This window comes from Dipodomys ordii, unplaced genomic scaffold (assembly GCF_000151885.1).
Source record: "Dipodomys ordii isolate 6190 unplaced genomic scaffold, Dord_2.0 Scaffold22, whole genome shotgun sequence".
NCBI lineage: Eukaryota > Metazoa > Chordata > Mammalia > Rodentia > Heteromyidae > Dipodomys > Dipodomys ordii.
In genome coordinates, this window is record NW_012267238.1 from 867,914 (window position 1) to 882,829 (window position 14,916).

The following is a 14,916-nucleotide window of genomic DNA, read 5'->3' on the forward strand; positions in this document are numbered from 1 at the left end:
GGACATCTGGTTTCATTCCAAATGTTAGCTATGGTAAATAATGCTATGATGGACATAGTTGTGCTGGTAACATTAATGTGGCCTTATTCATGGTCATTGGTCATTTGGGTATGTCCAGAAGTGGGATTGTTGGGTCATAGGGAAGCTCTATGTTTAGTCTCTCCATACTGCTTTCCAGAGTGGATGAACAATTTTACACTCCCACCAACAGTGTAGTAGTATTCTTATTTGTAATAATTAGTATATTTATAGGATAATACTAGCAGATGAGCAGAATACTCAATAGCTATGTACATATAAGATGGAGTTAAGTGAAATGAACTCAAGACATGGACACAAGAGGTTTTTCTTTGTTGTTCTTTTTAATGTACTATGCGATGTCTTGTTTCTTTTGTATTTTTTCCCTATGGCTTATCCCCTGTTATCACTGTATTTGATTTTGGTACCCAGTGAATTGTATATACATTTATCTGAATTAGGAAGGGAAGGGGAACAACAAAATGGTAAGAAAAAAGACAAAGGGGGAACCAATGCAATAATGATACAAGAAAATATGTTGAAAATGATGTGTACAACTAGGGGGAGGGCTGGAAGGAGGGAAAGAGGGAGAAAAATGAAAGAGGGGTAACAAGTTGGACAAGAAATGTATTCACTACCTTACTTATGTAACTGTAACACCTCTGTACATCACTTTAACAATATTTATTTAAAAAAGAAAAGGAAACAAAAAAATCAACACACTGTTGCTTTTACAAAATGTTCCATTTTTACTCACTGCAAAACGGCTGATGTAGAATGGCTTTTCATTTTGCCAATAATGAGAGGAGCGAGGCTGAATTCAGGAAGGCAATTCCTTTTATAATAGCCTAAAAAAAATACCTAGGAATTAACCTAACTAAAAAAATGAAGGACCTCTATGATAAAAACTTTTAAATCCTGATAAAGGAAGTTAAAGCAGAACTAAGGCAATGGAAAAACCTCCCATGCTCCTGGATTGGGAGGATTAACATCGTTAACATGGCAATACTGCCAAAGCATTCTTTAATGAAATAGAGGAAGCAATCCAAATTCATATGGAATAATAACATAACCTGAATAGCAAAAACAATCCTTAGCAGAAAGAACAGTGCTGGAAGAATATCAATACCAAACTCTAATTTGAAATGTGGAATAATTAGAGAATATCTCCTGACAGTATAAAATATATTAAACGTATTTACATTACAAAAGTCTGCAACTACAACTGAAGGAAAAACAATGGATGAGTCTTTAAATCATGAGAGAAAGAAGCCCCAAAATGAGAAAAATTAACCAACTGCCTAAAAAAATCAAGGTAATTGTTACCTTGTACAGGTTCTGATAATTGAGATACTGTTAACAGATGTTTTGTTTTAAAATTTTATATGCTGATTAATATGTCTGATAAGTTTCTTATAATTGAGCTGCATATATGTAATGTACACTTTATGAATATGAAAATCCAATAGAATGTTCACAAGTATGAGTGCCTTACTGATATGGATAGTATATATTTTTCATCACATATTAGAATACATTGTATCAATTTAATAATAAACACAAAATGATGAATGGCTGTAAGCGCATCATAGGAAAGACACAACTTGAACTTTAATTTTATTAACATTTCTCACATGTTTATCAAATAAATATTATTGAATGTGTTTTATTGCCAGTAACTCTTTGCTGTTGTTATACCAATATGTTTCCTTCAAAATTCAAGCTTATTCTATAGTGATCATAAAATAGTTATATAGAACCCAATTTGGTTGTTTACAAACAAGGATACTTGTGGGAAAAGCATGTCCAAAAATTGTTAGGACACTATGCTGCTAGAATGAAATAGGTGTACAGTATTTAAATGTGTTCATACATTCTGTTTCAAAATGAATTAATTTTAATTTCTTAAAATTTTGAGGGGAAAGTGGGGAAAATGGAGAGGGTAACACTGTTCAAAAAGAAATGTACTCATTACCTGACTTATGTAATGGTAATCCCTCTGTACATCACCTTTACCATAAAATTTTAATTTTAAAAAAGACTTTAAAGTAAAAAATTGAGGCAGCTAAGTTAAATATGTATATAGAATTTCTCAAGAATAGAATTTCTCAAGTAGGTGATTCTACACCTTCCAATAAATTTCACTACAGTTTTCAGTGCTGACATTTACAAAGGTACCAAGTTGCATTTTGTGGATTATAGAATGAGGAATATCAGAGTATTGTACTTTTCTGATTTTTCTTTCTACCTCTCTAGATTTATCTTTTTGACTCCAATTCCAGTTAAAATTATCAAATATATATGCTGAATATTAAATAATAGGTATAGACTTAATAGCTGGTGACATTGTTTATATTCTATCACTATCCCAAAGTTAGTTACTTTAAATTCATGTAAATTCTATCATATTGCCAAGCTTTGTTATTCATTGCTGAGTAACATACCAGAAATAGTTTTACATCACCATGAAGCAATTGCTTAATCCAGAAAATAGAGTTAGTAAAGATAGTCCATAAATCCATTCGTAGTTTGGGAATAAATATATTTGAACCACTTTTCAAAAGCAATCAAGTTGTTTATAGTCCGTCAGTTATCGTGCAGAATAAAGGATACACCAGCTAGAATCAGGCTGAAACTGTAATGTTTCCACTAGTAATGATGAGTTTGGTTGTTTTCATTTTTTCTAGAACACTCTTCCATAAATGTATCCCCTTTCTCCTGTCATCTCTTCCATGCCTTCTCCCCTGTGAGTCTGTGAGCTGAGGGCCAGGGAAGACTTACCAGGCTGAGCACCAGGGTAGAATTCTGTCTGGGCTTTCTCAACCTCCTCAGTTTTTATGAGGGCAATTCTGTTTGTTTGGGTGCATCTTTGATGAGAATATCCCCTAGAGGCAGTGATGAAAAGGATACAATCTCTCTAGTGCCTGCTCTGGGCTAGAGTCATGAAGACTAGTGAAGGGAAGATGTGGTTAAAAAAGAATTGTGCTTATTACCTGATTAATGTAACTATAATCCCTCTGTATATCACCTCTACAATAACAAGTTTTTTAAATGAAGGAGAAACTAAGGTTTCTCAATTACCTGCAATGTCTGAGATCCTTTCGTTAACTAGCTCTATAATGGAGTAGTAATGTTAGACAGAGTTCATGCTGTTATTCTGGAATGTTCTTTAAGAAGAAAGTTCAATTTTGTGTCCCAGAGCATGAGCTCCTGAGCCAATACCCCATTTCTACTTGTAACTGTAAATAACCTACTACATAAAATGACATTGGACAGGTGATTTAGCCTCTTAGCTTCATTTATTTTAATTTCCATTGTACCCTCTATTTCCTACCTAATCTTTTTTTTCTTTTCTTTTTTTTTCTTTTCTTTTCTGTTCATTTCTTTTGTGGTCTGTCATGGGGCTTGAACTCAGGGCCAGGGTGCTGTCTCTGAGATCTTTTGCTCAAGGCTAGCACTTTGAGCCACAACACCACTTCCAGTGTTCTGGTTGTTAATTGGAGATAAGAGTCTGATGGACTTTCCTGCCTGGGCTTGCTTCAAACCACCATCTTCAGATCTCAGCTGCCTGAGTAGTGAGATTTACATATGTGAGCCACCAGTTTTCATCACCTGACTTAGTTACAAATTCAACTTCCATATTGCATCTACTGGTCCTTCTAAAGTACAGGATGGGTCCTACTGCAGTTCTTAGTGTTCCTTCATCAACCTTTATTATCTACTGCAAAGAAAGGGTTCTTAATCTGAGATCCATGAACAGGAATCAATGTTTATTAATTAGAAATTGTAAATTTCTGGGTACCAGTGACTAATGCTTGTATTGTGGCTACTCAGAAAGCTGAGATCTGAGGATCATGGTTCGAAAACAACCTGAGCAATAAAATCCTGAGACTTTTTTATTTTGGGGGCTGGGGATTTTGAATTTTTTTTCAAATTTCTTTTTATTCATATATTATTATCTTTAAGCACTTGTGCAATGTTTTATTTATTTCTTTTTTTGGTGGTGGAGGAAAGAAAGACCGTATGGCAACTCCATTGTAAACTACTTAAAGACAATAGAAAAAGAAAAAGCTTTAAATTAAGAAAAATTCCTAAGTAGAACTATACAGAACACAATAATGCACAGGCACATGATTACTTTTCTTTGTGATAATATTTAAAATTGCTCAATGAGCTGTATAGAACATTTGAATTACATCTCAGGAGAGAAATGAGTTATAATCTTTTGTGCTTCTTGGTTTTTAATGAGGCTCTTACTGTGTTACCCAAGCTGGTCCGGAGGCTGAAGAAGGATCTCTGTTCAAGATCAGTCTGGGCAGCACAGGGGTATGCCATCATGCCTGGCTGATACTCATCACCTTTGAATGAGCGTCTTCAAAACTTTCATGTAATGATCTGCAAAATGTATTAGATGAAACTCAGGTAGAACACAGGATATTAATATTTTGTTTTCCTCATTGATCCATGTGAGTAACGAATGGCTCCTAATACTCATCATTTAGTCAAAGTAACAAAGAGTAAATAATGAAGACATTAGATGATAAAGGACACTCTATGTCTCATAATGACCAAGTTACATGCAGGAAGCAACATACATCAAATCTGAAGGGAGTGCTTACAGCACCACTGATATTTGACCTGGAAAAACAAGGCCACACAACCCTCCCTCTTCCAGTATTTGGTGGCTTACAATTTGATTATTTTTCAAATGAAATCACTATGATAGCATTTGTTGAAGTGAATCAATTTTGATCAAGAAGGGAAAGGCGTGAAAATACAAATCAGGGAGAGACTATCCATGTTCACAGAGAGATTTTGTTTAGAGGTGTTTGTATGAAAGCCTTGGGCGTTCTGAGAACATGCTTAATTTAGAGAAAAAGAAATGTGGGAAGGAGATGACTCCTTTTGTTCCGGGAGTATGCATAGAAGTTGTGGTGACATTGTGCTTAACCTTGTCAAACAGCAAAACAAGTACAAGAAGTTTTCACAGAACTGATCATTATGGAACTTGTTTCCTGGTTTTATAGGAGACCCTAAATCATGTAAAGAATCAGTAAAATAAAATTATATGAATGATGGGTTTGTAATTTCTAGGATACATGTGGTAGAAGAGCTAACAACAGTTAAAAAAATTTAAATGTAATAAAAATAGACTTGGGGGGGTCCTCTGGTAGACATAAAATGTCAGAAAGTAAATATTTGTCAAATCTGAAGAAACAAGAAGAAATGAAGTAATGTTTCTTCTGTATATTTTTATGAAGTTATGAAATATTTATCAATCCATGGTTTTAGTCTCAGTTCTAGACAGTGAGCCCTTTAGTGAATATATATATATATGTAAAATAATCATAAGTACATATTTAAGAGTACTTTGAAAAGAAATAAACAAATATGTTCAATTCAAAGATTATTTACCTGTTAGATTTGTATTCTGTTCCTTAAATAAGTAAATAACCACTAAGACTTTCAAATTTCAATAAAAGTCAAATTAAACAGCATAAATGCTACAGAATGTATTATACAAGGGCCACAAGTCTTCAATGCTATATTTAATGAATTAAAGAAACCCAAGTTTCACTATATGTATTGGGAATTTTAAATAAAAGGTTGGGGGATATTTCATGGTCACAGAAGCTGTTTTGTTTTTCAGACACATTGTAAGTTTCAAAAGTACCAAGATAGTGAAAATCCTCAACTGTTAAATATATACATCAAATGAAACATCACATACAGGAAGCATCCACAAAATGTTTTGAATTCTGGAGAATAGCACAGATATTTTTAATTTTAGCCCATCTGACTTGCTCACTCTTTTCAGTATGAGGTGAATTTTTTTGATCTGCCTGGCTCAAAACAATTCTCTGAAATGCTACTTCTAACTTTTAAGGATATATATATATATATATATATATCTTCTAATCACCATTGGCTTGGGTTGGACAAATACAGGCTCTTTTTTTTAATCATCCTGATAGGACACAGTGAATATTTTAGAACTTTATCCAGAATGTCCTACAAAATCCACATAGGCCATTCATCTGTGTCTTTTCCATCAATAAAATCACACCTTAAAGTTCTCCTTTGACAATCCTCATTATAAAATAATTTGTCTCCAAACCATAAAGTTTGCCATATTTTCAAATGAGCAATGTTGTTTATGTTCGTGGGGCTTGAACTCTGGGCCTGGGGACTGTCTCTAAGCTCTTTTGCTTTGAGCCACAGCTCCACTTCCGGTTTCCTGGTGGTTAATTGGAAATAAGAGTCTTAAAGACTTTCAGCCTGGCTGGCTTTGAAATGCCATTCTCAGATCTCAGCCTCCTTGGTAACTAGGATTACAGGCATGAGCCACCAACTCCTGACAGCAATTTTTGTTAGAAAAAAAAAAGAAAAATGCAAGAAACATTCATGTGGGAACTGATTTCATGTTTAGAGTTAGATATTTTAGTAAGAAGCTAAAATAAATATTCACTGTAAAATGTTTAAAGTTTCCCTGTCTTTTGTCACATAACTATTTGATTATATGTGTATAGTTAAAGTGTATATTGCAAACACTCTGCTTTGCCTTGTAATTCTTGTATTTCTGGAAAGTTCATGGTAAAATATAGTTCCAAAACAAGAAGCCAGCAATTCTGAGGTCTTTCTGTTCTTCCTCTTTTACTTTGTTATGTGGTCTCTGGCAAACACTTGAATAATTAGTGCCCTGTTGCTTACATCTATAAAATGAATGTCAGAATGTCATGCTGGGACATGGCTAACCACAGGGCCAAGCCTTCAGGTCTGGCTCAACTCCAGAGTATGACAGAAAGAAGTGATTAACAGAGGATTAACAGAGTTCTTTGAAAAGGAATGCTAGTTGACCTATTGAATTTAAAGTGCACTTTTGAGGAGGTTCATATGAAACTGGGTAAGAAGTACTTTGAAAATAATTAATTGAAACCTTTTAGAAATAAGTATATTAGTATAATTAGCTAGTTTAATTTTATCAGATGGGCAGAAAAGCTCAAAAGCCTTGTACTTATGACCATGTTAGATGATGCTAAGTGAAATGAACCCCAAGATACAAGCACAAGAGGTCTGTCTTTGTTGTTGTTGTTTTTAAAGTACTAAGTGATTTTTTGTTTTGTTTCCTTTGTATGTTCTTCCCCTATGGTATATCCGTTGTTGTCAGTATACTTGATTTTGGTACCCTGCATCTTGTATATACATTTGTCTAATTTGAGGAGGGGAAAGGGAATAACAAAATGCTGAAATAAGGACACAGGATGACCCATTGTAACAATGAAATGAACTTTACAGCTTTGGGGGGGGCTGGGGAGGAGTGAAGGGAGTGAGGGAGGAAAGGGATAGTGGGAAAACAAGAAGGGAAAGGGTAACAATGCTTGACAAAAAATGTCCTCATTGCTTTCCTCATGTAACTGTAACTGCTCTATACAGCATCTTTAAAATAAAATTAAAAGAAATGAATGAAAAAAAAAAACTCTACAGAGAGGGTGGCAGTTTTCCACTCTCATACCTACTCTTACTCTTCTTTATTTTAGAAGCAGAAACAATAAAGAGAATAATTGACTTCCACCTTCACGGTTCACACATATGTTGATTTATATACTATACTAATCATAGCATATTAGAAATCCTGTTTATGTATTTTCCTCACTTGTTTTTAATGTCATATACTATCATTCTGTCATAAACTACTGTCCTGTTTTCCTTCATCACTGATACTTGTCATTCACACATGATTATTATCTCATTTTGTGATTCTCACCCTCAAGTTCCTCTACTTATCTTCAGAATCTCCATTTTGTAGGCACACTAGGTCTTCTGAGATAACTAGATAACTGCACTATATTTACCTTAGAAATTTACCTTAGAAATTTCTCTAATTTAGGATATCTCTGTGTGTGTGTGTGTGTGTGTGTGTGTGTGTGTGTGTGTGTGTGTGTGTATGTGTGTAAGTACCAGGGTTTGAACTCAGGGGCCTTGATCTACCTCCACTTTCTTGTTCATGACAGACACTCAACCACTTGAGCCACGCATCCAGTTTGGAATTTTGATAGTTAATTGGAGATGAAAGCTTGAAAATGTTTCTGCCCAGGCTAGTTTTGAACTGTGAACTCCAGGTCCTAAAATGTTAAATAGTTAAATATCAAATAGGGGTTAAATAGTACCCTGCTAGATTAGCTAGAATATTGATTATCTTGTTTCTCCATTGGAAATAATCCAAGCTTTCTGCTATCAGTGGGTATCTGTCTTTTCTTTCTTTCTTTTTTTTTTTGGAGGGGGGGGTCCAGTCATGAGACCTGAACTCTTGGTCTGGGCACTGTCCCTCAGCTCTTCAGCTCAAGGCTAGCACTATACCACTTGAGCCACAGCGCCACTTTCCAACTTTTTTCTTTTTGCTTCTGTGGTGCTGAGGAATCGAACCCAGGGCCTCAGGCATGCAAGGCAAGCACTCTACCACTGAACCACCTTCCCAGCCTCAGTGGGTATCTGTCTTGAATCATAAAACCTCAGATAACAATTCCTATTTACTACTTCAATAACATTGGACATATTATTAAATACCTTTGAGCATAAAAATATAAAATGAGCAATTTTCTCTTAGTCACACAAGTTTGTGAAGCAAGAATAACCTGTACTCTTAAACTGAATAAACAAATTATGTAAAAGTGACATCAAAGATATTAGATTCCCATAAAATTTATTACAAAAATCTAAAACAAGGCATAATCACATATAATCTGGTCATCAAATATACACACACACAGACACACAGACACACACACACACAAACACTAATTAGCCTAGATTTAATAAATGCATCCAAATCATTTTACAAACAAAAAACACAAAAATGAATTTGCTATATTACAATAGGGAAATCATTTCATAATCCAGATTAATAAAGAAAATATTGTCTTAAAATTAATATTGATAATATAAAAATAGAATAATAGAAATGGTGACTCTAATCAAGAAGCATTTAGACGTGTTAAATTGTAACCTCCTATACACCTTTTGAATTTCAAAAAAATAAATTTAATTTAAAAGTCCTATTAGAATATATAAAACTAAAAACAGAAGAAAATGTCCTTAGCATATTTATAAGAGGAAGCTACAATGATTATCAATCTGAATTATGGAGCATTAAGGCAATTTTTCTAGATATAAAAAAAGAAGAAAAGATTCCCTGCTTGCCTTTAAAATGTACTGAGATCTCTACTCACTGTAACTAGGTGAGATAACAGAAATAAAACACAGTTTGGAAGGAAACAGATTTTGTTACTATTCATAAACAATATTGATAAACAATTAGTAAAGGTAAAACACTCTTAAAACAAATCATGAAAGCAAGTCCAATTAATTCATCAGGATAAAGACACACCAATTTTATACCTAAAAGGAATAGGCTAGAAATTACATGTTAATTACAATTGGCATAAAAATACAAAGAAAAAACTAATAAAAGATGTGAGAGATTTCTACTCTTAAAATATCAAAGATTAATGAGATGTAAAAATGTCCCATTCTGTCAAGAGATACACTTGTTTACAAATCAGCAGAAAATCACTCCAAGTTGAGCTATAAACTCCAGATTATATCATACAAAAGTCAATATAAAAACATACATTCCGTATTTATAAGGTACCACGTGATTTTTTTGTTGCTTTGTATGTCTCTCCCCCATGGTATAACCCCTGTTTTCACTGTATTTAATGTTAGTATAATTTGGGGAGGGAAAGGGGAAAAAAAACAAAATGTTTAGGGATACAGGTTGACCCATTGTAACAATGAGATGTACAAGACACTATGTTGAAAAGCGAGCTTTACAATTTAGGCGGGGAAGAGAGGAGGGGAGGAGTGTAGTTGAGGAGGTGGAAGGGAAGAGATGGGAAGGGGAAAAACAAAGGAGGAGGCAACAATGCTTGATAAGAAATATATTCATTACCTTGCTCATGTAACTGTAATCCCTCTGTACAGTTTTTTCACGATTAAAAAATTATAAAAAAACATAAATTTCCAGACTGTTATAGACATTAGAAGTAGAAATTGCTCTACAGTATTGATCTGATTCCCACCCTCAAACAAACTAAGTATAAAATCACCATAATTAAGAGCGATATTGGATGGTAGAAAAAAATCATTGTCCAATAGAACTAAAATGAAGACTAAAATTATTCCCACAGAGATACATTCACATTGTATAGGCCAGGCTATCATGTGGGAGATGCTTTCTTTGATAAATGATTCTGAATGAATGTCATAGTCATATAAAATTATGCTTAATAACATCACCCATAAAAGTAAATTCTAAATTGTATGAATATCCAATTTTGAAAAATAACAAATAAAGCTTATAATAATCACACAAAATAATAACGTTGATAATATTGGTTAAAATGCTAGCTAAAAATGCTGCTGCTGTTCCAACTCCAATCATGGTCTTCAAATTGTCTGCTTTGCATGAGTGTAACCAAACCCAAGGAATAGAGATATATGTTGAGAGAGAGAGAGCGAGCAGGTGACATGGTGTCAAGCTTGACCAGTAGAGGGTGCTGCAGAAGTATTTGTAAGAGAAATTCTTGTGTACTTCCTGTTTCTTCTTCCATGTGGAAAGAAAGGCACATGTGGTAGATACTTAACAGTACTCACACCATCAAATGTCAGCAATAGCCCTGTGGCAAGACTTCTGAATCTTGCAGTTACTCTGTTAGCTATCTGCTTTCTTCAGGGAGTGTTTCTGGCTTATCAGTCCAAGCTGTGATGTCTTGCCTATCTCTTCTTCGAGAAGATGCCAGTTGCTTCCCATCCAAGCAGTTTTTCTAGCTGGTGCTGCCTTCTTCCTCATCCTGAAAGGGTGCTAAGTTGATAGCCTTGGTTCATGATTCCCCCACAGAACAATGTCTTTCTTGCCCAGGGCAAGTTTGTGACCTTCGCTAACATTGGGTGACTAGAAACCATATATTCCCCAATGAAGTCCCAACTTCATGATGCAGAAAAGTCTTCCCTATTCCAATTTTGCTCCTTCCTTGAATATTCTCCCTCAGCTCTAGGGAGCTATCTGTTTTCATCCCCCTTTAAACTTGTTTTCCTGACCAAGTTAATAATCACCTATGCTGGCATTCAGGGAACTCCATTCAAACTTATTGTCTTTTTATTGAACTTTAAATTACATAGCTGGCAGATACTTTTTAAACCACACTAACAATGGAACAAGTTTATACACTAGATATTTCTTAAAATTAAGAACATTTTTGACAATCAAACACACTATGAAAAGAGTTCATAAAGACCAGAAAAGGTTATAATACATATTATATGCATGCCTTACACTATTATGTCCAAAAAATTATGTATGTATAGTGACATTTTATAAGGAAAGTTAGTTATATATCATTAATAGTAATAATTTCACATATTAACAGATGTGTACATTTTCTCACAGCCTCCATTTCTTTTATCTATATTATCTATGATTAAGTTTCCTAATGATCATCGGGATGCATGAAGCAATAGATTCTATTACAATTTACCCACCAAAAATCTGAAGGACAAAAAAGTTAGCAAGTCACAGAGATTACCTATTTAGGAAGTCAAGAAATAAGAATTTAGGCATATAACCATGACCCAAGACATAAATCATTCGCTTACCATATGGTAAGATCGCTTGCCCAGTATTTCCAGGGCAGAAACCAGAGATTGTGGGTTAGTTAAAACCTCCTCCCTCTGGCAAATTTGCGGAGAATTCCTAGGCGAATCTGCTTGGTCCTGACACTGTAGACGACTGGGTTAAGCACGGGGGGAAGAAGCAGGTAGATGTCAGCCATGAGGACGTGGATTATGGGCGACAGGTGCTTCCCAAAGCGGTGGACCATGGACACCCCAATAACTGGCACGAAGAAGATGAGCACCACACAGACATGGGACACACAGGTGTTCAGGGCCTTCAGCCGCTCCTCCCGAGAGGCGATCCCCAGCACCGCGCTCAGGATCAACGCGTAAGATAGAAGTATGAAGACCGAATCCACGCCCAGCGTGGCGATGACCACACACAATCCGTAGACACTGTTGACCCTGGCATTTGAACAGGAGAGTCTCAGAACATCCTGGTGCAAGCAGAAGGCGTGGGAGAGAGCGTTGGCATGGCAGTAGTGGTAGCGTCTCAGCAGCAAAGGTGTTGGGAGTACCACGCCCATGCTTCGTAGTAAGCAGAACAAACCAATCTTGGCAATGACATTGTTGGTAAGGATGGTGGCATAGTGCAGGGGTCGACAGATAGCAATAAAACGGTCAAAGGCCATGGCCAGCAGCACAGAAGACTCTAGAAATGTGAACGTGTGGATGAAGAAGAGCTGGGCATAGCAAGCACTTGCTTTGATCTCTCGAGCATCCAACCATAACACAGCAAGCATGGTGGGGAGAGTGGACATGGACATGCCCAGGTCGGTCAGTGCCAAGATGGAAAGGAAGTAATACATAGGCTGATGGAGTGAGGGCTCTCCCCAAATGACAGAGAGGATGCTAACATTACCAATGAACGCTATTAGATATGCAAGGCAGAATGGGATTGAGAGCCAAGAGTGAACGTACTCCAAGCCCGGGAAGCCTTTCAGGATAAATACCGGCTCTATAGCTTCACTCTTATTCCAGAAAACCATGTTAATTCCGTGTTTAACTAGGTGAACAGTGTGGATTAGACTCTGATCTGTCTTTATCTCTCCAAGTTATCTTTTAAGGGTACATACAAAGCAACTAGGACAGAGTGCATCGTTCTTCTAGCCTCCCACTTGAGAACAAGAATCCTCTATGGTTCTTTATGGAAGACTGATATAAAGGAATTAATGAACAGTAAACATAGAAAGAAAAGTGTAAGCCACAAGAATATCATCATCTCTCGGTGGACATTTCTTAGATTTTCATTGGGATCACTGAAAAACTAAGCAACACAAAAGGACAAAGGAAGTTTTATGATGTATTGTAAAGATAAACTTAGAGAAAAGTCAGAGTATATGCCAGTAGAACTGCATGAACTTCTTGTCAGAAAGGTTCTCTGGCCAATCAGTAGCTTCTTTTGGGATTTGCAGACATTTGAAGGGAATCCCAATAATGCAGTGTAGTTTCCTTTCAAATTAATTTTTATTTAATAATTTAAAATATTTAAGCAATGACATATTTAATGCTTAAGTGATAAAATATGAATTCACCTAACATGCATCTATTTCTGATTCTTTATGATTTCCCTGTCTAACCCCATTGACTGCCCTTAGGAAAATTTTAACATACCTTGTTCTTTGAAGTCCAAGCTGGTTGACTTCAAATATCTGTGCAGCTGTGGCTCATTGTTCCTGGCTGACTCCAATCTCTGACCTAGGTGAGTCTCTAGCACAGGACTGAGTTCTAGCCTCCTGGAAAAGCTGTTCCAGATGTAGCTTTGAAACTCTTATCATTGCACTGTGACTGTCCAACACTAGATGCTTTATTTCTGGATTGCATTTAATAAAAGGTTTTCATTTGCCTATTTTCATAGTTCTCATTTTTTACTTATTCGTATCTTCATTCTTTAGTGTGAAGGGTAAAGCTCTTAGGCTACACAATCTATAACTCCAAAAAGAAATTGACTTGGAATTTTTATAGCTGCAGACTGGAAGAAAATGTTAATCCTTTCTTTAAATGAATCAACAAACATTTCTCAAGAGGTTTTTGTTTGTTTGTTTGCACTACTTGCAGTTATTTCTTTCATTTCATCCATTTGGTTTATTCCCTGTTGACACTGCTTTTGATTTCTGTATTCTTTGTCTTATTTATAAGTTTATCTGATTTGGGGAAAGGAAGGGCAATCACAGAAACAGTGGGACAAAGGGTGAACTGATGCAACAGTGATACTCAGGAGACACTATGTTGGAAATGAACTTTACAACTTCAGGAGAGGGGAGTGAGATGGGAGAAGAATGGGAGAAAATGAGGGAGGAATAAAACTCTTCAAGAAGAAATGTGTCCACTACATTAGTTATGTAACTGTAACCCCTCTGTACATCACCTTTACAATAAAATTTAAATTGAAAAAAAGAAACATTTCTCTCATTTTGTCCAAGACCATGCAGCTCTCATCTTGTGGGTCAGACTCAACTCTGATACTCTACTCCACCCCAAGTAGACTAAACTGAGCATTCAATTGGACGCTTGCTTGGATAAAGCAGTCCAGTTATTCATAGAAGTCTATAACCAGAGCAGTATATTCGTATTTCTCTACCATGAAGCAAATGTTTTTTTTTTCCTCTAGAGTCTTCCACATCTCCTAAATTCACTAGCTGACAGCATATTTTTCTTCTTCCTTTGCTCAAAATGCTTTTTTTCCTACTTTCTACTGTATAGCTAGCTCATCAGAGCAATCTAGACATTAGCATGGTATATTCATTATACAGCCACATACACACACACACACACACACACACACACACACACACACACCCCACACACACATCAGACACACATAAACACACACATATCAAACAAGTATAAGAAACCATAGCCACTATGGAAAATGATTTATGTCATGCTGGGAAATTGTTCTCTATGTTCTCCTTATTTCCAACTCTAATATAAATCACATTTTCTTTGATGTTCAAATAAGTTTCAGGAAAAAAATAGCAAATTGACATTGTTTAAAATTACTTTCTCTACATTGTAACTCTCCTATGTGATGGTTTTAATGTTTGGAAAATTTCAAATGTAGACCTGCCCATAGCTGAAGAATAGATCGAAATGCACTTATTTACACTTTTCATTGCTTTTTATTGCAAAAAATTAAAATCTACATCAAAACACATTGATAGATAAATGTAAATAATTATTACAATCAATTAAATTACCTTCCATAGAGAGCTTTCCTGTGTGAAC

At 35.5% G+C, this 14,916-nt stretch overlaps 1 protein-coding gene across 1 annotated transcript; it reads right to left on the minus strand.

The window, feature by feature from the left end:
- Positions 1-11,729: 11,729 nt before the first annotated feature.
- LOC105983906 (olfactory receptor 51L1) lies at positions 11,730-12,677 on the minus strand. The gene has a single exon (XM_013013937.1). The coding sequence runs from the start codon at positions 12,675-12,677 to the stop codon at positions 11,730-11,732; it is 948 nt and encodes a 315-aa protein (XP_012869391.1).
- Between the last annotated feature and the right edge of the window lie 2,239 nt (positions 12,678-14,916).